The 25975-nt window shown below is 41.2% G+C and overlaps 3 protein-coding genes across 6 annotated transcripts in view; all 3 read right to left on the reverse strand.

Annotated features, from left to right (window-relative positions):
- Nucleotides 1–4728, reverse strand: part of LOC139452731 (serine/threonine-protein kinase 10-like) — a 130646-nt gene extending 125918 nt beyond the window's left edge. For all 4 annotated transcript variants that reach the window (XM_071234311.1, XM_071234310.1, XM_071234309.1 and 1 more), the window contains exon 1: nt 4322–4728. In XM_071234311.1, the coding sequence (XP_071090412.1) occupies nt 4322–4486 (165 nt within the window). In that variant the 5' untranslated portion in view covers nt 4487–4728. The remainder of the gene's footprint in view (nt 1–4321) is intronic.
- Nucleotides 4729–13676: 8948 nt separating this feature from the next.
- On the reverse strand, nt 13677–16100 carry LOC139452124 (uncharacterized). Its single transcript, XM_071233449.1, has 2 exons — nt 15422–16100; nt 13677–13954 (listed from the first exon to the last, which is right to left on the reverse strand). Exons 1-2 carry the CDS (start codon nt 16098–16100, stop codon nt 13677–13679), a joined length of 957 nt encoding a protein of 318 aa, XP_071089550.1.
- A 5041-nt stretch (nt 16101–21141) lies between these two features.
- Nucleotides 21142–25975, reverse strand: part of LOC139451849 (mucin-2-like) — a 14453-nt gene continuing 9619 nt past the window's right edge. Inside the window, exons 2-5 of the mRNA XM_071233149.1 lie at nt 23323–24109; nt 22728–23179; nt 21847–22385; nt 21142–21605 (exon numbers count right to left, since the gene is read on the reverse strand). Of these exons, the coding sequence (XP_071089250.1) occupies nt 21142–21605; nt 21847–22385; nt 22728–23179; nt 23323–24109 (2242 nt within the window). The remainder of the gene's footprint in view (nt 21606–21846; nt 22386–22727; nt 23180–23322; nt 24110–25975) is intronic.

Consider the following 25975-nt stretch of genomic DNA (forward strand, 5'->3'; position numbering starts at 1 on the left):
CTACTGATGGTGTATATTCCTTACTGATGGTGTATATTCCCTACTGATGGTGTATATTCCCTACTGATTGTGTATATTCCCTACTGATGGTGTATATTCCCTACTGATTGTGTATATTCCCTACTGATGGTGTATATTCCCTACTGATGGTGTATATTCCCTACTGATGGTGTATATTCACTAATTGTAAATCTTTGCTTGTGTGTTATCCCAAATTTGCATATCCTTCCTGGTGTACATTCACCACTTATATAATTCACACATAGTAATTCCATACTGATACATAGCGACTGGCTGCATTATATACAGTGCATATCAGCCTGGTTCTAAATCATGAAATGTTAACTGACAGCCTTGTTTCTGTACCCTGTACAGCATTGTGTATTCAGGCTAGCCATCAGGCGTGACGCAGTGACAGTGGTGCAGCAAGTCAGCTAATCTCCTGGAGGCATTTGTTGTGTAACCACCACTGTCTCCTCTCCCCATGGTACAGCACTTGCTTCCTGGTCACCTTCCACTTTCATGGTCATCCTTCCTTAACTCCATGTAATGACGCATGCATCTCGGGCTGTACTGCATCACGCCTTTATCAGTTGAGATTTAGAAAACTTAATAAACTAGGATAGCATATAAATATCTGTCAACACATCATACAGGTGACAACTAAATAAAAAGATCATAATTTAACTTTCAATTACCTAAATGCAATTTGCAGAGGACCCATTAAAGACCCATAATGCCTCACGGAGGTCCTTGTGGATTTGGGCTTAACATATCATACTATTGTTTTGCTCTCCATTGTTGAAGATTGTAAACAGTGCAAAAATGTATACATACTCTTGGCATAATATTCTTTTACATTTTAGTGTTATTATGGAGTTTTATTAGCTGAGTGTACAAGACCAAACAGCATGTTACAAACAGAAATTCATGCTCTATATGTCATCTTATCACAGATCCCTGTGCAATCTCTTATCTTTAACTTCAGGAATGTGACAAAGACTTCTAGACTTTCGCCCTTTTTAATGAGTGAGGGAGTTAGTTCCATATTGCTTTTAAACAAATAACATTGTTGAACAACAAGAATGGGCTTCAGAAATCATAAGTAGCCATGGGTCGTCAGTACTCATCACCGTGACATGACAACTTTCACCACTAGGTCACCTAGCCATCTTGACTCATGACAACAGAACTAAAAAAAATGATCGTGACTAGAACCAAAAGGTTTGAGACAACAGATGGAGGACAAGGGTAGAGCCTGAGAGGAAAGCCTGGTCAGTTAGAGCACAGTTTGACATGTAACAGGACCAGCTGAATGTGTACATGTTCAGACGTCAGGGCATCACATGGCAGGTGTGTATATACCGGAGCTGAACAATCATCAATCACCGCTACCTTTCCACGGCTGACCACTGAAACAATTACTTTTTAAAAGCTGCGCAAATATGCAAAAACGTTCCAAGGGATTTGTCATTGCAGTGTTGCTGAGCAACACCTTGCCCAAACAAAGTGGCCAGGACTAGTGGACACAGCGTATGTCGGAATGAGGTTTTCATCACGCCAAACCCTGTTTCCAATGTAGGCAGCAATAGAAACTAACAGTTTCAGTTCACTTGTCCTTATAATGATAACATATAGGAAAACCCTTAAAGACGGCAAATTTCTACTAGTCTTTATGATACCTTAACTATTGGGCAGTTTGGCAAGGACGATAGGACTAGTGCCAATTTCTTACTTTGTGTAGGTAGTGTGATGACTGATGCATGTTAATTGTTATGCAAACTTGACCATGACTAGTTCAAAGAAATTGTTTAATTATGTCCACTTAAAAGAGACTATAATGACACAGGTATAGACATAGTCACTAGTTAGTCCCTTAGTCTGAGACTAGTGAAACTTCAGAGGGACCAGTTGTTTGCATCCAACATCTAGTTATTTTACATATACCACTAGTTCAAATGGGCTGCAGACTAGTAGTTAGATATGACCAATGGTGTGAACTCATATTAGTAAACTTTATAAAGGAGCCTGGTCAGGAAAACCAATGGGTGATATCATGAGCAATGCTTTTGTTGGGGCAAAGTGACACAACCAACCAGTTCCCACACTGTGACCACTGCTGGGATACGCTGACATCATCAACCTGATAGCTGATCCCGTTAGTCCCCTTATACGACAAGCATAGTCGCTTTTTATGGCAAGCATGGGTTTCTGAAGACCTATTCTACCCCGGATCTTCATGGATCAAGTAGTTTGTGAAAGTGGTTCAGTGTTATCAGTGATATTGAATTTTTAGATGAACAAGATGAAGCACTTTTGCACTGATAAAAAACCCAACTTTACAGATATCATTCTAATGCAGTCACACCCACCAATGTGAACATAGTCCAGTGTAATCAGTGACATTCAATTCATGAGTATTTTTAGATGAAGCATGTTTGCGCTGATAAAGAACAAAACTTTATAGATATCTTTCTAATGCAGTCACACCCACAAATGTGTACATCATGTACATGGTCCAGCGTTTTCAGTGATATTCAATTCATGAATATTTTTAGATGAAGCATGTTTGCACTGATTAAGAGCAAAACTTTATAGATATTATTCTAATGCAGTCACACCCACTATATACAGGATAATATCAGTCATTTTTATGGCAGGAAAGTAAAACACATAAACTGTTGATGGCTGTAATAGCCATTCAGTTTTGCAGACCACAAGGTGTGTTCCATACACATACCATGTGTGCAGGCCTTGTTGATTACAACCAGCTGACTGATGACCTATATATCCTCACAGATCATACATGTGTCTCTCACCCTACATCATTAAGCTGTTTCCAATCATGACCCTTGAATATAAATAAGCACATAATTACTTACTAAATTTTAAAACACTATTAGGCATAAGACATCGATAGGTAAATAATCCGGGTTCAGAATGTTTTCAGCTTTTATACCAAAGCTCAATTGTGTGTATGCGTGTGTGTGTGCGCGCGTGGTATGGTGTGTGCATCTGTGTATGTAAAATAGCGTTCTAACACAGCTATCAAGGTGATTTTCATTGTTGCTTTAAAGAAAGTAGAATTTTTGCTTTTATCCTGTTCATACAGGGGCGTTTTGCTGAAATTTGTATAACATTTGGAGCCTCAGTCTGTAACTTCAGCCATGAGTCCTGTTAGGTCTACTACTATGCTCAGCTTAAAATAATCTACATATCTTTATTCATATTACAATCTCCTGACAACGATGCCAATTTTGAGGTATTAGCCAAAGATTTTTGTGAATAGACTGCAATGTTACAAAACATTTTTTGTGTGCATGAAATTCCTTGTCATAAGTCCAATGATACAAATCAAAGATTTCTATATCATTTACATCATACATGAATTAGATGTTTTACTTTTAGTAGGACTTACTTCAATAACATGATATAATGTTATTTTAGCTGAAACATTTCTCTTAACCTACTGATCTCTAGCCCTTTAATGAAAAACTGCTAGGCAACTGCCTAATATCTAATAATGTAGAAACTGACAAGTGAAGTAATTTTGGAATAGATGCGAAACCCTCTGTGCATGCATTAACGTTTTCGCAACATCACTGTAAATACCCGACATATTCTAAATCATTGACTTTATATGAATACTATGATTAACATTTCAACTTTTAACAATAGGATTTACAACAAGGATGTTTATGCAAAATTTCAAACTGATAAATGAATAAAATTAACTTATTGCATACATATTTTGTTTCTTAACTCTGTTCATATTGACTTCACTAGTAGTAACCACACACATCAATTTGCAACAGATTACAAAGTGTTTTGATTATGTGTGCGCAAGGATGAATTACCAGGGGTCGACAGGACTGTGAATTTTGAGTGATAGCACTGCACATGTATGAGAGGCCTATGGTAGCTTCTTGTCATATGGTTCCTGTTGATCATGTTGATGGTGTCAAAATAAACATTTCCTGCAATTCACAAATTAGGAAATGCAAGTTTCCTCCTCCCTGAGTGACTGTTCACACCGATCAGACGTAAGCATATTGCAGCAGTAGCCGAGAGTAAACACCCTTGATAGTTGTGTATTGAGTTCCTGTTATGGCTGCACGTTGTAGTAGCCATGTCCTGGTCAGTGTGTATGTCCATTCACCCATGACGATCCTCTGTCCATCTCACTGACACTATCGTCCATCATATATCACGCATAATTCTTGTACTATCAATATGACAACTACGTTAATAACGAGCAACCATCTGTTACCTTGATGTAAAATAGTTAATTTGATGCATGCGAATGTCCTGTCAAACTCACCTTGTAAACCTTGCCGAATGCTCCATCGCCAAGCTCGGATATTATATCCCATTGCTGTAGAGGATCGACATCAGTAATGATGTTTTTGTTTGGCGCTTTCTTCTTATTGTAGTCCTCACCTCCCAGTCGCAACAATTTTTTGAAACTTGATAGAAATCCGGACATGTTGTATATCCAGTTCGAGGTGTACCACCTCTCCGAATAGTTTCCTCTGTTTTAAAGACGTCTTCCGGTTTAATGCAATTCCCGATCAGTGGGAAGTCGCGTCACATTACATGAAAACAATCCTATCACCCAAAGTGATTCTAAATAACCGACTGTTAATGTCTTTGCTGTCGTATTTTAGCAGACCCTGAATGTTTTCATCTTAAAGTTTCTCTCACTTGACAGCCGCCATCTTGCTTAGCCTTCGCATGCGCAATGGCGATCAAAATATCACAATACTACTATCTTCACTACTGATATTACTTAAAGATTTATGACAAAACGTCCGTTGTCAAAATCCCGCGCAGCCTTTTTTATCATTTGCAAAATGAATGTTTAATAATCTGCATCAAAATGATGTTTATGATGCAATGAGCTACAGACATCCATACAGCAGTCACTGATTTATATACTATATAGATAGAAGATGAATCCATTATTTAGTAAAGTGTGACCTGAATTCAGATGTTAGATATAATCTTTGGAAGGAAGTAATAATATGGTATGGTATGAGAGTTGGGTCTGTGTGTATGGAACCATATGGCGCGCATTTGTATGTAAGGGGTGGTGCGGCGGGGGGGAGAGGCTGGGGTGTAACTATGGGTGGTTGTACATTTGTTCGGTGAGTGTTGGGCGTGGGTGCAGCGTATGTGTATCTATCTTGTGTCTCGGTATGTTATGAATGCTTGCTATGGAGTGATCGTATGTAACTATTAATATTGACTATGTTCGCTTTTATGTATTTTAGTTACTTTATGTTGTATTTTATATACATTTTAATGTTATGTAACTTATTGTATATTATTTGTGTCTCATGGGCCATTCTGGCCACACATTTGGAACTGTTGTACCTTATCAAGACTTGAATTCTGCATGTACTAAATGTGTGACACATTAATCAAATATTTGCCTTTTTCTATCTCTCTATATAACGAATGAACGGGGAAGTTCATTTGTGTTAGGTCCATTAATTGAAACCAGGGGGTCGTTTTACTGGAGGTCAGTAATCTAAAACGGTTTGAGGGGTCTACGTTGTATCTGTTTTAACACTTCGAGTGAGTTTACATTGTGTATAAACGTGTACTGCCACCACAGTGAAGCGCATACTGTGTATACACTATTGGAAAAAAACATCGGGTTGGTTTAACCATAACTAAACAACTGAGGAATGGGCTTTGTATCGGCACTTTTGAACGCAGAGCATACTAGTTATCTCACAAACATGCAATCAACTCTCTAGGACCCGTGAAGATTCCGGGGTAGAATAGGTCTTCAGCAACCCATGCTTGCCGTAAAAGGTGACTTTGCTTGTCGTAAAAAGGCGACTAACGGGATCGTTAAACGGGTAAGGGTAATTTATCGTGCGTATTTTACATGTTCACACCTCGCGCGTGTTGCAATAATCTCTTGTTGATAATGTGTATTTGTCGAGAAAGTCGAAAGTGAAATCTCAACGATATAAAGTCACTTTCATAGGGAAACCGACGTCTGTTTTGTTTGTGTTTCATATCGTGTTCCGTCCTATTTCTGCAGTAAATACACGTTGTGGATGTGTTGTCGTGTCGCCGTTTTGAAGTGAGACAACAGCTATTTCGCGACATCAACCGTTTACGTAATAACTATTGGTTAACGAAAAGTGCAAGATTCCTTTATTAGTTTTATCTCATAGTTAGGACTTGGTAGTCGGATGTGTATGTACCAAGTAGTCTGTCTCACAGTCTCCGAACCATATTATTTTCCCTTCCGCTCAGCCCCTACGGTGATGCTGTATCCATGCAGTTAAGTCTAGATTTACCACAGATTATTCATCTCACTGGTGCGCCTTTTCAATTTATATGTAGTTGCTTGGTATACCAAATACTTCAAATTATATATTTGTAGAGACTGAGTGTTAGTATAGTTTCAGGAGTACTCAGCAATTGTTCCGTCGGTTTTAATGGGCAACGCTGATTGTGCACACTGGCTGCTTTCTATGGTGTGTGTGTGTGTGTGTGTGTGTGTGTGGTGGGGGTAGCCTAGTGGTTAAAGCGTTCGCTCGTCACGCCGAAGACCCCGGGTTCGATTCCCTACATGGGTACAATGTGTGAAACCCATTTCTGGTGTCCCTCGCCGTGATATTGCTGGAATATTGCTTAAAGCGGTGTAAAACCATATTCACTCACTCACTTTCTATGGACCCAGGAAAACAGTGTACAGATATGCACTCACTCACTCACTCTCATGCATGTAAATATCATTAAATGGATGTTTTAGAATATACTATTTTTTCAACACGCTGAAAACACGTTCTCATATGGTATTTTTTTCACATTTCTGCGACTGAATACTTATAGACTGTATAAGATCTAGATTGAAACTGATCTGAATATAACTGCCCTATTTGCCTGTGATAGTGTTGAACTCCTGGTCGTTTCCCGACTTGTAGATACAATATGAGAATCCCACACTTAGGATTCCATCCTTGATATTGTTGCAATAATGTTGGACATTAAACCCATACGCACACACCACATGTCAATATTTTGATGATTTTGGTTTTAAAATTGTATTTAATTATATTTAATATGGTATTGTTGAAACACCAAGGTGTTATATGTTCACCTTGTTCAAATTACGATCGGACTCATTAAATAACATCTCGCCTGACATAGTTAACGACAAGAAGATGTTTGTTAGGAAAGTATTATAACCGCACTTGTCACTTTATGACGTCATAACAGGTCGAGTTCCTCGTTCTAAAAATAACTTGGGTTTCACCTAAAATCAAGTGGGCGGTGGCGCCTTGTCTTGATACACACCCAGATAGCGATTGGTGAAATTGCATGCTATTTATTCCTAACACATCACACCCAATGAGTAACGGTTATGTAGGTATACTGAAAACAGGCTTCATTGTGGCCAGTAATAGCTTATTTTACGAACTAATTAATGATAAAATGACTAAAATTAACATGACAAGCAATGTTAACTGGATTTAACCCAGCGATGAATGTCATATTCCCGTGTGTGTATTTTTCAAAATATTGCCATATTTCAAAATATACCATTATATCAAAATAGCAGATACATGCAAGGATATATGTATACGCCTATTTAAAATGTTACCTCATACATTATGCTTAATTCTGTCTGTTAAAGTAAGTTTAGTTTGTTTGTTTGTTTGTTGTTTAACGCCGCAATATTCCAAGTCGTCTAAGGCGCCGCGATTCGCTGTGCAGAGTTGCGTGCCTTGGGCGCACCAGAAATCTATGATTATGGGTTCGAATCCCGGTTCGCCCCGATTATGTTTCTAGGTTTGTCAGCACCGTACCCGTGCTCGTGGGTTTCACCGAAGTGGTAAACGTCTGAGACCTGCATCACTTCGGGCTGTATGTATTAGATGCATGTAAAAACTGTATGTTTAGAAAAAAATAATCAAGATATTGATTGTGACCATTCTGCTATAGATGTCGGGTATCGCTTCCTGAAAATCTTGCCTGCTTCTTCAGACTTCGTAAGAAAAACGACCCATTGAATTGCTATCATCACATATTGAAAATGTAAATTGCTTAGGCAAGGCAGCACTTTCGATCGCACTGGAAACAATGTTTTTTTGCATCAAAGGGTGGGGTCGTTTAGATTTTGTATGGAGATCAGATATTTTTTTCCTTGTAACAATGCAATTTTGTGACCAATAAATTTCTTTTCTTTTCAACTGTCAGAAGCACAATTGTTTTTTTCGGGAACAATATATTTCTTTCTATAGGAAGGTTATATGCATGTGACTAATTGATGTTTATACAACGTTGAATGATGATAGACTGCTATTTTCACAACAGATAAGGTTGACGTATAAAATCTGATGTACATTGTAGAATAAATAGATTAACAAGGTATGTTTGAGTAAAGCAATAATGATAGGTATGGATAAGTATTTAGATGAGAAGCATTAAGATGTATATGTCATGGGCAATAGGAATGAGATTAAGATTATTTGGCTCATGGTAGGCCGTTGGGACGCATTACCCTCAGTATCTACACCGAAACCTCGCATTCGTTGTAAAAAATGAAGTTGTTATCCATAAAAAGTGTCATGTCGCCGCCAGTGTCTTCCTCGTTGCAGGGGAACAGAACATATTTTACGTGCGCTTTAAACACATCTTTACACCAAGCCACATAACAACTTCTCAGTCAAAGCGGTTGACTTTTGTATTGAGGGATTGCAGTGGTTGTTTCTCGTGGCGGTGCTTGTATACATGTAGATGTACGTTTGTGATGAACGCAATGTAGGTTTTGTGAGTGAGTGAGTGAGTGAGTGATCTTCCCGAGGCAAGGGAGCTAACTGACTACAAAAGTCCAGTTTCCAACCTTGCCGAACTAGGCTGGAATTATGGAGTTACCGTTTGACTGGATTAACGAGTCTATGCATAGTCCAATCAAAATCGCGTTACGAACTAGACATCCGGTTCATAAACAACATGTGTTTCAGCGGGTTTTGTCCGTCGACTGCAGGATTTGCAAAGCACGTGTACCGTCAACTAAGCGTCGACAGATATTTTGCAAATCTTTTCATATTTTTTAATAAAGTTGCTCAAGTGATTTCATGCACTTCGCGGGATAAGACCCGATTTATACAATATAGATCTGGATTATCGATCAGATCGTCTTGACTGAGCACCCCCATTTTGTTAGAAGCAAACGCAAGCGATATAAGCGATGGAATCTTGTTAGAGAGTGAGTGAGTGAGCATAGATGGATGGATGGATGATTGGGAAGATTTTGTTCATGTTCATGGTGTGGACGATGCCGGTGTGTGTCATGGTTGGTGGTATGTGTGCATGAGTGTAGTGTGTGGATGTATGCGTGTATGCTGTGTTCAACTGTCTGTTGTATCTGCCATTTTGCCCGTGTACTTTTTGAAATGAGGTTTTGCAGTTGTAAAATGATCTGCCTTACCTGTTTGTACAATCAACTTAATTCCCTGCAGTTCTCCAACCGTCCGAAAACTGCCCAAACTGCCAAGACAATAAGCCATATGGTTAATGTTAACTGGTGAGCGAAGGGAAGGTTCCTCTGTCCAGCTGTATTGTGCTAAGCATGTTGAGAGTGAGTAGCCCTGCTGTTGCTTTAAACATTTTAAAACAGAAAAAATAATTCCGTTTTATGTCATCTAAATATATCAGTTAAATGCAATTTGTTTTGGGGATGACCGCCTCCGTGGTCTAGTGGTAGAGCGTCCGCCCGGAGAGCGGAAGATCCGGGGTTCGATCCCCGATCGCGTCATACCAAAAGACGTTAAAAGATGGTACTTGTTGTTACTCTGTCTGGCTCTCGCATTAAGGAGCTTAACAAGGCCTTCGTCGGCTCGGAATCAGTATACTGTGTCTGAGTGGGGTATTCATGTTAAACTGCGGCATGGTATCTCAGTGGGCTAGCACTATAAATCATCATCAGTCCGGACTAAAGTACTCACGGAAATGAAAAAAACCTGTTTTTTCGATCTCAGATTTTAAATAAATGCAGTTAATATACAAAATATATAAATATTCAAACAACTCAATTAGTACTAATTGGGCCTTGGCACAAATACAGCGTATCAAAGGTTTTTATGTCTTTTTACTCGTAAAAGTGTGTAAAAATATGAACAAAACAGAATATTGTGAAACTGAGCATAACCAGGTGTTAGTAGATCAAGGTGAATGTCGATGACACCTTGACGACAGGTGAAAACAGGCGCTTGAAACCCACGTGCATGTGATTTGTCAGTGGTTAGCGACTTGTGAGTGGCATTGTGAGATAGTGAATCATCGTTAAAATATCAGAACGTAAAAGTAACATATTCCCTTCTCAAACAACAACTTACATGTCATTATTATTATGTACATAAACATAGCTGTTATTTTTATTGTTGTTTAGATAACTTTTTTCCAAGGCTAATTTGCATAATGCCTATAGCCTGTTTCTGCTATGTCAATTTGGACTTAGTTTTATGTTTGAATGTTGAACGTGCCTACAAATTACCTCCTGTAAAGTACATTTTGTATTGAGCACTGAGATAAAACTAGCAAATCCAGACTAGTACATTTCCAGTTGTTTTGTTATTTCTTATTTACATCTACGTAATGCTTCATGTCGATTATTAAATCCAGCAAAACAGGTTTTTTTTCATTTCCATGAGTACTTTAGTACAAGCAGCCACACACACACACGCGTGCATGCACGTCGCTATATAAGTGCAATAATCATGGACGCGACGTTAAACCCCATTTCACCTCACCTATTTTGGGAATACTATAAAATACTATTATTGTGATGTATACGGTGTACCTCACTGTTCCCTGAACCGGTTGCACAATATTGATAAAAATTGTAAAAAGTAAATATGTTCATAGGCATCTCCATTGAATGTAAAGTGTAGTGGACTACTTCAGTTTAGGATTAGTTATATAACTTTATGATTAATACTGTAATTATTATACCTTCATATTATTAGAAATAAAAGTTCGATAGATATTTTATATCAAACATAGAGAGGGTTACGGAGTATATTTTATGGGGATTATTACTAACATTGTTAATACAATTCTTAATTCTTGGGGATATTACAACATATACACATTTAACTTTAGTTTGTATTATTAAATCTATATTATTTTGAAATTGTTACAGAGACTAGTTATAGTGATAACAAACGTATATATTAGTCAATATGCTTAAAAGAAGGATTTCAAATTTCAGAAATCAGAAAGCCTATCTTTTACTATGTTCAATATAGAATTATCAGTTCCAGAATCGGTTGATCGTTAGTTCGAATCTCATAGATCCTTGGGGCAAGGTGCCCGTAGATTTTACCAGAGTAATAAACATCTACCTCTGTGTGTGTGCGCGTGTTAGCGTAGTGTATTTATTTTGTAGATTCGCGTTCATTTAAATATTTCCTAATTGTAATAGTTTTTGGTTCGGAAATTACATCACATCGATCAACAAATGCATAAAGTTGAACAATTTGCAAGGTCTCAATTGATGACGATGTTTTCCCCAAATACAAGATTTAGCTGGATTGTTATTACAGGGCTTCCGTTTCTAAAACAACATGTCCCTGACGCCACTGTAAACTGATATCACAATAGAACAAGAAGTAATAACTAGAAATATATGGTGTGTCGCAACGTACAACATACCTATACCCCGTTTGTTCAGACCCCGTTATTCCAGATTGAACGTCAACGTGTATACAAGAACACCACCCAGTACCTAATATTGGTAAGCCCGGACTTCACTGAGAACACTGCAGTCCGGTTTAACGGGGTTACACTTTATCAAATACGATAAAGATACAAAAAGATATTAAAGCGTAAATTTATATATGTTCGTGATGACAATATTAATGTATGTTGAAAATTGTATTCTCTAAACATCATTACATCATTTAGTTAGACTGAACATAGTTCCTGGATAAAATGCTGTTTGATATGGTGAAATATTGATATATTGTCAGATAGCTACAGTATGTCATCAATGTACACATCATGATTACTTCATGTGCGAATGCATTTCTGGTGTCCCACGCCGTAATATTGCTGGAATATTGCTAAAAGCGGCGTAAAACCATACTCACTCACTCATGTGCGAATGTTGAGTTTGTCGACTTCCGTTCAGACAATATTCAGTCACACCATCAGATAACTAGGAGTTGTTGGCTGGACATATTTTCTAAACATAAATTAATAACAAACACCTGTTAAAGTATAACAACCGTTTTATGACTGTTATCCCTCAAACAGACACCCCAAGCCATTTCTATACCAAACCCGCATTAACATCGACTGCTGCAGTCGGCTACCCTCGCCGCTCAGTCAATCGACATTTTAGTGTGATAATTTAATAACTATGTGGACCAAGCAAATCCCTTCATTAACAAATAGCACAGTTGGTTAGGGATGCATGCCATTTCAATGCATATAGATCTCAACTGCTAATAACAGAACCACACGTTTCATTTTGAAACTGAAAACGCACTCTTAAACGGCCCAAATGGGCGGGAGAGTCAGTACATGTTTACACCGCACGGTGGGGGCACACCAAGAATGGGCCTCACACTTTGTGCCGATGCAGCACATAGAACTCAGCCTTCCCTTCCGGGTATGAGGTGTTCCCGCAGCGTGGTCTCTCTGTTTACTGTTCAGTGTCCTAACTCGCTGTGCAAAGTTGAACCATTAAGAGATGATCCACGATCCACCCCGATTGTGAAAATTGATTTGTCACATGTACACAAGTTTACTCATGGGTTTCACCAAAGTTGTTGGGGTCTATGAACTTGCTCGCTTTCGACCCCGCATTAAGCTGACACACATTATAACAATCAACAGTTCAGTCAGGATGTTATCAGATTCCTGGTCATTAAACTTGGCGTGATGGACGAGTGATAGTGAATTTTCATTAAAATCACATGGTTGACAAATTTATTACGAGGGCATCAATATTACTCCGAATGGGACAATATGATGCGTAGTGCATGGAATCGAACGTGGGATCACTTCACATGCGTGGCCCTTTCGTCTAGGTAAGAGATTCCGATGGTAAAATAGCCACGTGTTAGTGTAAAGTTGAACTGTCGGAAATCTTCGGTATGAACAGATCAATTCGTATATTAGCACTACACATTATTTCACAGCCAATGACCATGAGTCCACGTGTCTCTGAAATCTCAGATTGTGTCGTGGCGATTCAGGAGTTCCATCGATACGTCTCTGTGAAAAGCAATATCGAAGTATATTCAGAACCATGTTCATCATTCAGTCTTGCTTGACAACGGAAAAGGATCTCTACCGAAACGTCGCATTTACAGTAGTTAAAGAAGTTGTTATCCATAAATTGTTTCTTCTTTGTCATCCGTCAACTTCTAAGTAACACCTGCCGAACAATTCAACAATTCAGCAGTTATCGACGTGTATTTCCAGTTCAGTAAATCAAACAGGTCATCATCTATATATAGAGTAGACCTAATGTTGTATTATGGCGATCCAGAAGGTTCGTAAAGAGAAATACCAGTGTCAATATAGAATAGGCTCGTTCCAACATTTCGGCAGTTAATAACACGCGCGTAAAGTTAGATAACTGAAAACGTTCCAAGCTGACGAGCGCGAGATATTCTGTGGTAATTTATTGGTAGTTAAACATGGTATATTTGGGCCGAAGTCGCCCAACTATAGTTGCGAACATTGAAATAGTTGATGGCATGTACGAGGTTGATTGGATAGAACAACAACATGATAAGTACCGCCGGTGCCACATCCGTGTAGTCATGGTGACGGAACCAGTTGTTTAGCAACCAGATCGGTCTGAGTATACAAAGTATGAAAACAAAGAAATATCTCCAAGTCGGATTGTGAAGTATTCTCAAAGTGCTTTGGCAGAGTGCACATGCGTTCTGTCCGCTGAGCAGCGCCTCTGAAATAGAGAGCAGAATTAAGTTTAATAACGAATGTGGATCACTGAACATAGATTAGGCGCCTCCAATCCCGGACGGGGAAGGTTCAGGGTTGAATGCCCGGCCGCGTCATACCAAACGACGTTAAAAGATGGTATTTGTTGTTACCCTGCCTGGCTCTTAGCTAAAATAAGAACTCTTCGGTTCGGAGTCATTATACTGTGAGTGGGGTATTCATGGTAAACCGCGGAATGGTCTCTCAGTGGGCTTGCTTGGTAAAATCGGCATTAGTCCGGACTAGTATAAGCAGCCACACACGCGTGCACGCACGTCGCTATATAAGCTCAACAATCTTGAACGCTACGTTAAACCCCATTTCGGGGCGGTCGGGTAGCCTTGTGGTTAAAGCGTTCGCTCGTCACGCGTCACGCCGAAGACCCGGGTTCGATTCCCGACATGGGTACAATGTGTGAAGCCCATTTCTGGTGTCCCCCGTCGTGATATTGCTGGAATATTGCTAAAAGCGGCGTAGACCGAAGGAAAAATAATGATAATTGAAAAACATCTTATTGTCTTGATTAAGAGTCCACACAGTCATCAATAGCAGGGGCGGCAGGGGTAGCCTTGTGGTTAAACGTAGGCCTCGACTCTTGACTAAAGAACGCCGCTAAACCATAAACATTCACCGATACCATTTTAAGTTGGGTACCCCATTGAGGTACGGTACACTGACTCCAAGCCGACCATTCCGTGTTTTATCCCCATAATGCCAAGCGCCAAGCAAGAAAACACGTACCATCTTTTAACGTCTTTGGATATGACACGATCGGAACCCGGGCTCAATCCAGACAACGGAGTCGGCATTCGTCGTGATAAAGTTGGGATACAGATGTGATAAAGTAAGGATAAAGTAAGGATAAAGTTGGAATATTACTGATCGAAGGGTAAACCCTCCTGTCTAGCTTATCTCAAACAGGGTTCCAATTACTGTTAAAGAACCGCCCATAACCGAGCCATATTTTGTCAATAAGAACATATGAAAACATAACTCAATTAATTTAATTTAGAACAGAAAGGTAAAATAGTTTATATTATTATCATACTATCACAAAACTCGAGAGTTATAAGCGGTTAATTGATAGATCTTATTAAGTGCATTAAGTTAGTATGTCAAGTGGTAGTCTAGTGGGAAAGCGACACCTAGGTTCGACACGAAGTCCGGGTTCTATTTCCCACATGGTTGTCAATGCTTTGTGTTCTTAGTCACTCAAATCGGTAAACGAAAAGACTAGCGATTTCACTTTAGGCTTTCGTCACACATTGAGATAACACGCCTTGATATAACTTAAAAATAGGGATCTTAGCGTGATAACATCAATCACTGGTTTGTCTGGCCCAGATTCGATTATCGACAGACCGCCGTCGTATAGCTGTAATGTTGCTGAGGTGTCAACCAACAGACTTAATGTAATTGGGCAAAGCCTCACCTGAAGTGTGTGGGTCACTACGCGGGTGTCTGATACCACAGCCAAGGATGACAAGTGACGGCGGAACATACAGCAATGCGTTGAGTACCACCAGAGTAGTGGAGTCTTGTCTTCCTGAGAACATCGGCATGTAGATATGCGAGTCATACGGCAAACTGACCACAGACTGGGAAACACAGGTGACCCCTGCCTCGTGGGGACTCTGTAAAAGCATTTGGACTCCAATGGCAAAGAAAGCCCACAACACAACAGCCCGCCAATAACCGCTGAAAACGATTTCAGGAACAGTTAATGTCTTGGCATAACCACTTGTCATATTATACAATGCAACACTAGCCACCATGCAGACAAGAACCAGTGTGTCAGATTTCACGTAGCACGGGCACACATTGACGCCATAGCCACTAGTTACAACCACTACCATCGCAGTAACACTGAAGACGAAGGAGAGAAGGGAACCGAAGGTCACGGACATGAGGAAGTAATTACAATGGAAGGCCTGCGCAGATCGCCGCTGTTCAGCTGCGTGGTACGCTGCCGGAAGTAGCAACACCGATCCGGTCAGAAGGTAGTGCAGTAACTGAGCGACGTCCATTGTTTTAGTGTCGACTTGTACGGGTGTAGTCAACGTGATGTTCACTTTACTCAAACTCTGTTCTGGGGGGAAGATGATGTTCATGAGGGAGTAGGAATGAAACCCCCTGACCTTGACCTTGCACCTCGAGTTAACGTTTATTTCCGATTTTTTGTTTTCTTTTAATATTGTTGTTATGTTCTTGTTACCATGACGGGGTCATAACAAAGAGACTTTTTTTTCTGAAACCAAAACTTTTTCTTAGTGGATGAGTTTGTGTTCATTCAGTTTTGATTTGACAGTGATGGCTATGTCTTCAGTGGTATCCTTATATAGTTTGATGATGATGCTACTTCGTCTGTTTGATTTGACTTCCGTCACCTCCACCTGGAAAAAAAGAAACAGTGTTAGAATGTCGACAGAACGTTTGCGATTGTCATACCAAAGGCCGATAACTCACGCTATTTGTTTTGTTTTTGTCGTTCAGCGAATACTTAGCGTTATTTTGTTTGTTTGTTTGTTTCTTGCTTCGCCCCGTCCTCAACATGTTCCAGCTATGTGACGGCGGTCTGTAAATAATCGAGTATGGACTACAAAATCTAGTGATTGACATCATGAGCATCGATCTACACATTTGGAATACGATTACATGCGAGCCTGACCACCCGGTCCCTTTAGTGGCCTCTAATACGAAAAGCGTGGGTTGCTCAAGTCAAATTTTAACCTGTTTTTCAAGGAGGATTCAGAATCAGCGTTATCAGTACTGGATTTCCTTTACTATGTGTTAACGGGGGCGTTTTAAGTTTATTCAACGTACAGCATAAATGGAACAGTATAAGGACGTTTTCGTTCCAGTTTTTTCTACACACTTGCCCTAAACTAGCCTTGTGTGTAGACTGTGATGGCCCTGTAGTGAGATTACGTTGTTAACTATTGGATGCCCGATCGACTGTACATGAATGTCTTTCTTCAATCTCATTAAAATCAGATCTTAGTTCTCGCAACCGCCAAACAAAGATCTGAGGACATCCCATTACCTTACGCGATCTTTGACCGACCAATTGAATGACCAGTCAGAAGGCAGTTTTCTCGTGCTTTTCGGCACAAATTTCAAATTGGCGACTACGCTTCGAAACATATTTTGACAAATTCTCGATTACAAATTTGAAACCTGAACAAAAAACATTCTGGAATGACTAAAAGATGGTCTAGATTGTAAGGATTCAGTCGTTAAACCCGTAACTATCGTTCGGAATACCCCATGTTGAAGTTTTCGAGATTGCATGATTAGAAATCACATTCCGACGCACAGATTGGTCGGATGAAAGGTCGTTCTGACGACCTAATGGGATGTCCTCAGATCTTTGTTTAGCGGTAGCGAGAACTAAGATCTGATTTTAATGAGATTATGAATTTTGAAATTTGTTTATGACTTTTTAACCACCACCCATTCCCGCAACATATAACAATAATCTGTGGCCGGGTAATTTTGTGCAACAAGAAACTGCAGCAAAACTAAAACCCACCAAAAAACATGTAGAAGTATTGTCTGAGTGCTGAAATACAATATCGCTAACTTAAGATATTTTCGATTGAAAATGAAACAGTAACGTTTTGATTACTTCTGTATTTTTTTGTTTCAAATCCAATATTCAAGGGTATGCTAACTTTTGCCCGGCAGTGTATTTACTCCAGGCATATAAATGTCATTGACTTGCTTACATGAGACAATGATTAATATATAAGCAAGGCCCAGCTCGCAAACGTTCACAATTGAAGATTTCTAAGTTTTAATGTTTTGGTTTTCCCTACCATGATGTGTTTTCCCTATGAACGCAACTTTTAGTTTAGTCTAGTTTACTGAATCAAAATTTGGCGTGTCTGCATTATTGTCCAATCAGCATTTTCTAGAAACTATTTTCTATTTGTCTGTCCGTGGATATCACACTAACCTACTTTTTCTGACCTTCGGTTTCTTTAAAGAGCAGCTGTTTCAACGCTGCATACCATGAACATTAGTCATCACACAGTCTGTCGTTCACTGTCGCCAGATTGATATGCATTTTTAACGACGTGTGTGTCTAGCATATTTCAATTGAAGTTAATATACTGTACTTCATTGTGACAAAAATGCTCAGATGTGTGTTGTTGATACCCCAGAGGGAAGAGTGGTCTTGCTCAAAAGATAGAAGATATGAGAATAATCAAAGTTGGCGAGTTAATCATGATAGTTGTCGAGTGAGTGAGTGAGTATGGTTTTCCGCCGCTTTTAGCAATATTCCAGCAATATCACGGCGGGAAATACTAGAAATGGGCTTCACACAATGTACCCATGTGGGGAATCGAACCCGGGTCTTTGGCTTGACGAGCGAAGGCTTTAACCACTAGGCTACCCCACCGCCCCTGACAGTTGTCGAAGGGTCTGGATCTATCTCTATCGTTCTTAGTTTAATTCAAAAGATTTATAACACATTTCCTCCAACATAAAACTGTGATTATGTTATATAATACTATTGAAAGTGGCGTTAAACCCAACTCACTCACTCATTCACTCTTTATTCAAAATAGGGGGCACGGGTGGCCCAATCGTCTAAGGCGCCGCGATTCGCTGTGCAGAGTTGCGTCCCTTGGGCACGACAGAAACCTATGATTGTGGGTTCGAATCCCAGTTCGCCCCGATTATGCTTCTAGGTTTGTCAGCACCATACCCGTGCTCGTGGGTTTCACCGAAGTGGTAAACGTCTAAGACCTGCATCACTTCGGGCTTTCCTCCCACATTAAGCTATAAATGGAATAATGTTAAAAGCGGCGTTTAACCCAACTCACTCACTCATTCACTCTTCATTTAAAATGTGTAAATACGATGATCACTGCAACCGTTTTAACATACCCTTTAATGTAACAACTTTAACTGATTGATCCCACTAATAATTTTTGTTACGAATACATTTTATTCACATCATATTTCTGAAACCTGCTACACGACACGGGAAAATACGACATCACTCGATAGGTTCATTCATATAAACTGCCGGGGAAAAGAAAGTATATACTCGAAAATTGGATTCGACGAAAATACCACAAACGTCATCAAAACGTTACTGGGCTGAAAACAGTCGCCGAAACACTGGGAACTGAAGGTCCAGTATCGGCTGAGACCCGTCGACACTATCGAGTAACCATTTCTCGTTTGTTTCCTTTTCAACCACCATCAAACATGGGTGTATAGTATAGTCAATCAAGACTTTGTCTTACCAGAGAATCAATGAGCCAGCCAGCTACACCCATGAAATATGTTTGCATTTCGATATCAAAATATAATAAATGGAAAAATAATTCCAAAATGACTGAAATATTTTGACGTTTTGTAAATTGTCCAAGCGAAAATTTCCGTCAGTTTATACGTTGACTGTAACACATACATGTATGCCTGGGGGCCCCTGCCCGGCCTGAACTATATATTTTAATATCAAGATGCCAGGAGTCATATTTATATAGTTTTGATATAACATACATTGTGAGTTAACAATAGCCTTTAGTATTAATAGTATTTAATCAATGAAACAGTGTAGCATACGTATTTCTCAGTACAACAACCGCATCTAACACTTCAGATACTGGCAATATTATACGTGTTTATTCAATGTAATTGAAATGTGTTTGAAGGAAACACTTTTCATGACACCAGTTGCATCTTCCATACATCGATTTTGACATATATGGGCCAAAACTGTAGCCAGACACAAGGAGGAGACAGGTGATTTGCATTTGATTTGTTGAGGATATTAAAATTTCATTACCTAAACAGAGGGATTAAATAGCGCCAGTATTTTTTCGTCACGATACGATTATATACAGAGTATATTTAGTAACTTCCTCCTCTACATGTGTTGCGTCATATTTCAAGTCAATAAAACCATTGTTGACTAGTATAGATAAATGAATACACAATCTCATTTAAAGCAGATCTTAGTTCTCGCTACGTCTAAACAAAGATCTGAAGACATCCCATTAGGGGTCACGTCAGAATGACCTTTCATCCGACCAATCAGTTCGTCGCTAATCAGATCATGAAAGTGACAGTCGCGAAAACTTTAACATGGGGTATTCGGAACGATAGTTACGGGTTTAACGACTGAATCCTTACAATCTAGACCATCTATTAGTCATTCCAGAATGTTTTTTTGTTCAGGTTTCAAATTTGTAATCGAGAATTTGTCAAAATATGCTTCGAAGCGTAGTTGCCAATTTGAAATTTGTGCCGTAAAGCACGAGAAAGCTGCCTTCTGATTAGTCATTCAATTGGTCGGTCAAAGTTCGCGCAAGGTCGGTCTGACGTGACCCGTAATGGGATGTCCTCAGATCTTTGTTTGGCGGTAGCGAGAACTAAGATCTGATTTTAATGAGATTGATGAATACGCAACAAGAACTTCATGAATATCATGGGCATCATAGAAGCTTAACATCAGTTCTGTCTATCATCAGTTACTGTAAACATCCACATATTCCATAATGACTAAAATAGAAACCTTTCAATATTGTGGAACAATATCTAAAATATTTGAAGATGAATATAAAGCTTCCAAAAATGTGAGAAATAAATAACATATATAAGGGGAGAAACAAGGCCTCGAAAACTCCCAATGCCAGTACGTGATTTGAAGACCAGGGGAGGTATGACCACAGTGTATTAGAACTGGCCTAGGTTGGAGCCAAGAGAAGGGAAGACCTGGCCTAGGCTGAATCTTCCCCGGGGAAAAAACTGACCTTAGTCGAACCTTCACCGGGGACGAAATGGCCAGGGCGGTGTTTCGGTCTGTTACAAAGGGTCACGTCAGAAACACCTTTTTCCGACCAATCAGAGCGTCGCTTCGAAAATGTAACACCGGGTATTCCGAACGACAGTTACGGTTGTTCGACTGAAAACGTCAAAATCATACCTGGCTTAAATGTGATATACGGAAACGGAAGAGATTTTCGATAGCCCGTTGGAAGGTCTGTGATACAACCTCGGCAATCTTTTGTTCGGTTTTAAAATTTTGAAACGAAACTTTGTCCAAATAGTTTTCAAAGCGTAGTTTGGAATGAAAGTAGCCAGTTTGAAACTAGTGCCATTTCCCATTGGCTAATGGCGACTTCATGTTAGTCATTTCATTGGCTGGTCAAAGTTAAAGGTCGCCTCAGGTCTACATGTAGCGCTAGCAGTAGATGTTGGTTGTGTAGTGGTGGTAGTTGGGGATGTTGGTTGCGTAGTGGTGGTAGTTGGGGATGTTGGTTGTGTAGTGGTGGTAGTTGGGGATGTTGGTTGTATAGTGGTGGTAGTCGGGGATGTTGGTTGTCTAGTGGTGGTAGTCGGGGATGTTGGTTGTGTAGCGGGGGCAGTCGGGGATGTTGGTTGTGTAGCGGGGGCAGTCGGGGATGTTGGCTGTGTAGCGGGGGTAGTTGGGGATGTTGGCTGTGTAGTGGTGGTAGTTGGGGTAGTGGGGGATGTTGGTTGTGTAGTGGTGGTAGTTGGGGTAATTGGTTGTCTAGTGGTGGTAGTCGGGGATGTTGGTTGTGTAGTGGTGGCAGTCGGGGATTTTGGTTGTCTAGTGGTGGTAGTCGGGGATACTGGTTGTGTAGTGGTGGTAGTTGGGGATGTTGGTTGTGTAGTGGTGGTAGTTGGGGATGTTGGTTGTTTAGTCGTTGTAGTCGGGGATGCTGGTTGTGAAGTGGTGGTAGTCGGGGATGTTGGTTGTCTAGTGGTGGTAGTCGGGGATACTGGTTGTGTAGTGGTGGTAGTTGGGGATGTTGGTTGTGTAGTGGTGGTAGTTTGGGATGTTGGTTGTTTAGTCGTTGTAGTCGGGGATGCTGGTTGTGTAGTGGTGGTAGTCGGGGATGTTGGTTGTGTTGTGGTGGTAGTTGGGGATGTTGGTTGTGTAGTGGTGGTAGTCGGGGATGCTGGTTGTGTAGTGGTGGTAGTCGGGGATGTTGGTTGTGTTGTGGTGGTAGTCGGGGATGTTGGTTGTGTGGTGGTGGTAGTCGGGGATGCTGGTTGTGTAGTGGTGGTAGTCGGGGATACTGGTTGTGTAGTGGTGGTAGTTGGGGATGTTGGTTGTGTTGTGGTGGTAGTTGGGGATGTTGGTTGTGTAGTGGAGGTAGTTGGGGATGTTGGTTGTGTAGTGGTGGTAGTCGGGGATACTGGTTGTGTAGTGGTGGTAGTTGGGGATGTTGGTTGTGTTGTGGTGGTAGTTGGGGATGTTGGTTGTGTAGTGGTGGTAATCGGGGATGCTGGTTGTGTAGTGGTGGTAGTCGGGGATGTTGGTTGTGTTGTGGTGGTAGTCGGGGATGTTGGTTGTGTGGTGGTGGTAGTCGGGGATGCTGGCTGTGTAGTGGTGGTAGTCGGGGATACTGGTTGTGTAGTGGTGGTAGTTGGGGATGTTGGTTGTGTAGTGGTGGTAGTCGGGGATGTTGGTTGTGTTGTGATGGTAGTCGGGGATGTTGGTTGTGTAGTGGTGGTAGTCGGGGATGTTGGTTGTCTAGTGGTGGTAGTTGGGGATGTTAGTCGTGTAGTCGTGGTATTTGGGGATGTTGGTTGTGTGGTGGTGGTAGTCGGGGATGCTGGTTGTGTAGTGGTGGTAGTCGGGGATGTTGGTTGTGTAGTGGTGGTAGTCGGGGATGTTGGTTGTGTATTTGTGGTAGTTGGGGATGTTGGTTGTGTAGTAGTGGTAGTCGGGGATGTTGGTTGTTTACTTGTGGTAGTCGGGGATGTTGGTTGTGTAGTGGTGGAAGTCAGGGATGTTGGTTGTGTAGTGGGGGTAGTTGGGGATGTTGGTTGTGTAGTGGTGGTAGTTGGGGATGTTGGTTGTGTAGTGGTGGTAGTGGGGGTAGTTGGGGATGTTGGTTGTGTAGTGGTGGTAGTTGGGGTAGTTGGGGATGTTGGTTGTGTAGTGGTGGTAGTTGGGGATGTTGGTTGTGAAGTGGTGGTAGTCGGGGATGTTGGTTGTGTAGTGGTGGTAGTGGGGGTAGTTGGGGATGTTGGTTGTGTAGTGGTGGTAGTTGGGGTAGTTGGGGATGTTGGTTGTATAGTGGTGGTAGTTGGGGATGTTGGTTGTGAAGTGGTGGTAGTCGGGGATGTTGGTTGTGTAGTGGTGGTAGTTGGGGATGTTGGTTGTCTTGTGGTGGTAGTTGGGGATGTTGGTTGTCTAGTGGTGGTAGTCGGGGATGCTGGTTGTGTAGTGGTGGTAGTCGGGGATGTTGGTTGTGTTGTGGTGGTAGTCGGGGATGTTGGTTGTGGAGTGGTGGCAGTCGGGGATGCTGGTTGTGTAGTGGTAGTATTTGGGGATGCTGGTTGTCTAGTGGTGGTAGTCGGGGATGTTGGTTGTGTAGTGGTGGTAGTTGGTGATGTTGGTTGTTTAGTCGTTGTAGTCGGGGATGTTGGTTGTGTAGCGGTGGTAGTCGGGGATGTTGGTTGTGTAGCGGTGGTAGTCAGGGATGTTGGTTGTGTAGTGGTCGTAGTTGGGGATGTTGGTTGTGTAGTGGTGGTAGTTGGTGATGTTGATTGTGTAGTGATGGTAGTCGGGGATGTTGGTTGTGTAGTGGTGGTGGTCGGGGATGTTGGTTGTGTAGTGGTGGTAGTTGGTGATGTTGGTTGTGTAGTGATGGTAGTCGGGGATGTTGGTTGTCTAGTGGTGGTAGTTGGGGATGTTGGTTGTTTAGTCGTGGTAGTCGGGGATGTTGGTTGTGTAGTGGTGGTAGTCGGGGATACTGGTTGTTTAGTCGTGGTAGTCGGGGATGTTGGTTGTGTAGTGGTGGTAGTTGGTGATGTTGGTTGTGTAGTGATGGTAGTCGGGGATGTTGGTTGTGTAGTGGTGGTGGTCGGGGATGTTGGTTGTTTAGTCGTGGTAGTCGGGGATGTTGGTTGTGTAGTGGTGGTAGTTGGTGATGTTGGTTGTGTAGTGGTGGTAGTTGGTGATGTTGGTTGTGTAGTGGTGGTGGTCGGGGATGTTGGTTGTGTAGTGGTGGTAGTCGGGGATGTTGGTTGTTTAGTGGTGGTGGTCGGGGATGTTGGTTGTTTAGTCGTGGTAGTCGGGGATGTTGGTTGTGTAGTGATGGTAGTCGGGGATGTTGGTTGTCTAGTGGTGGTAGTCGGGGATGTTGGTTGTGTAGTGATGGTAGTCGGGGATGTTGGTTGTGTAGTGGTGGTAGTCGGGGATGTTGGTTGTGTAGTGGTGGTGGTCGGGGATGTTGGTTGTGTAGTGGTGGTGGTCGGGGATGTTGGTTGTGTAGTGATGGTAGTCGGGGATGTTGGTTGTGTTGTGGTGGTAGTCGGGGATGTTGGTTGTGTAGTGGTGGTGGTCGGGGATGTTGGTTGTGTAGTGGTGGTAGTCGGGGATGTTGGTTGTGTAGTGGTGGTAGTTGGTGATGTTGGTTGTGTAGTGGTGGTAGTTGGTGATGTTGGTTGTGTAGTGATGGTAGTCGGGGATGTTGGTTGTGTAGTGGTGATGTGGGATGGTGAATGGTGGATGGAATGGGCGGGCAGGATGGTGGTTGTGCTGTGTGATGTGGTGTGGTGCTGTGTGGGGAGGTTGATGGTGTGGTTGTGGTAGTTGTTGATGTTGGGTGTGTGTTTGGGGCGTGGTTTGAGGTACGTGGGTGAACGCCGGAGGGATGGGTGGGCAGAATGGGGGTGGTGAGACGCCCTTTTGACAAAATATCCTGGATCCGCCCGTGACCATGTCCATGTTTCTGCTAATACACACAACGAAGTCAGGCACAGCACACTGTCGGCTATCACATCACAAATACAACCATCCAGCAACGGACATAAGAAAATCAATTATGCGAATACTGATTGTCGGTCACGTTGTAGATTACAAAATACGTACCCGATCCCCAATGCTTAAGAACCGACATTCAACAATGTGTGACCCAGTAGATAGTTGTCACCGTATCCTGACGCCGTTGATAGTTTTTCATGCTATCAGTCACTGGTGTGCCTGTGCTATACTCGAATGCTTACAGGTCGCCTTGATATAGCGGGGATATTCCTGACGATCGTGCAAAATAGCATCATTCGCCGAATCTCGAATACAATGTATATATAACGAAAATAGTATGTAGGGTTGACGTACAGTACACATCTACTCATTCGTGCGCCATAACTGCAATTCAAACAGAACACAGATAATGCACATACCTTGTGTCGAGAGAAGACGCATTGAACAGTGGGGACAGCTTGAATATGTCTACTAGTCCTTACTCTGCATGTGGAGCAAGGACACGCACGGTTTATCAGACCATCGCCATCTGCTGCACAGATTGGGAGGGGGATGGAAAAAAAAGGGGGGGGGGGACTAATTCGCTCACACTCGAGGCTATTCTTATCAGTTCATCAGTTCAATCAAAGCCTTATAGGCTTTCGCTGGATAGAATATCCTCAATATGTGTCTCCATTGTATGTTGGATATTTTCCTGTTATGATAGCTATAATCTTACATAACACAGTAGTTTCATTTTAATATAATATATCATTTTGGCATCAACATAAATAGTTTACAAGTCTAGTTATGTCTTTTATTTATGGCTGAGATTTAAAAGTAGTAGTATTTTTTCTCTATGACGTAATAAAGCTTACAATGTCGACATGTGCTAGCTGTTGCGCGCCGTCTTTATCAGCCGTGGCGAGAAGGATGGGATGTACGGCTGCTTCCGCCTCCACTAATAGGATCAACTAGGTCGGGATGGATCTAAAGACGATTTCTGTCAATGTAGTTATTCTTGCAAACAATGATTTAAAAAAAACTGTTTCCGTATTTTTTTATATTACATAACATAATTATTTTGTCCGTTAGCAGTATATAACAGAATGTATTTCTTTCCGACATTTGCTTCTGAATATATTTTCACCAAAGTTCCAGTTTAGAAAATGCGTTCTTGCTTGGCATCTGCAATTTGTTTTGAAGAGAGGGAAATTAAAGTTCATCACTAACTACATAGAG

Source organism: Haliotis cracherodii, unplaced genomic scaffold (assembly GCF_022045235.1).
Source record: "Haliotis cracherodii isolate W230 unplaced genomic scaffold, xgHalCrac1.p SCAF_9, whole genome shotgun sequence".
Lineage (NCBI taxonomy): Eukaryota > Metazoa > Mollusca > Gastropoda > Lepetellida > Haliotidae > Haliotis > Haliotis cracherodii.

Bases quoted from the DNA above. Each gene is read 5' to 3' on its own strand.
- LOC139452124 (XM_071233449.1), bottom strand. From the start codon at position 16,100: ATGAACATCATCTTCCCCCCAGAACAGAGTTTGAGTAAAGTGAACATC. The intron at 13,955-15,421 runs GTGAGGCTTTGC...TCTCTATTTCAG, and splicing joins TAGTGACCCACACACTTCAG to AGGCGCTGCTCAGCGGACAG.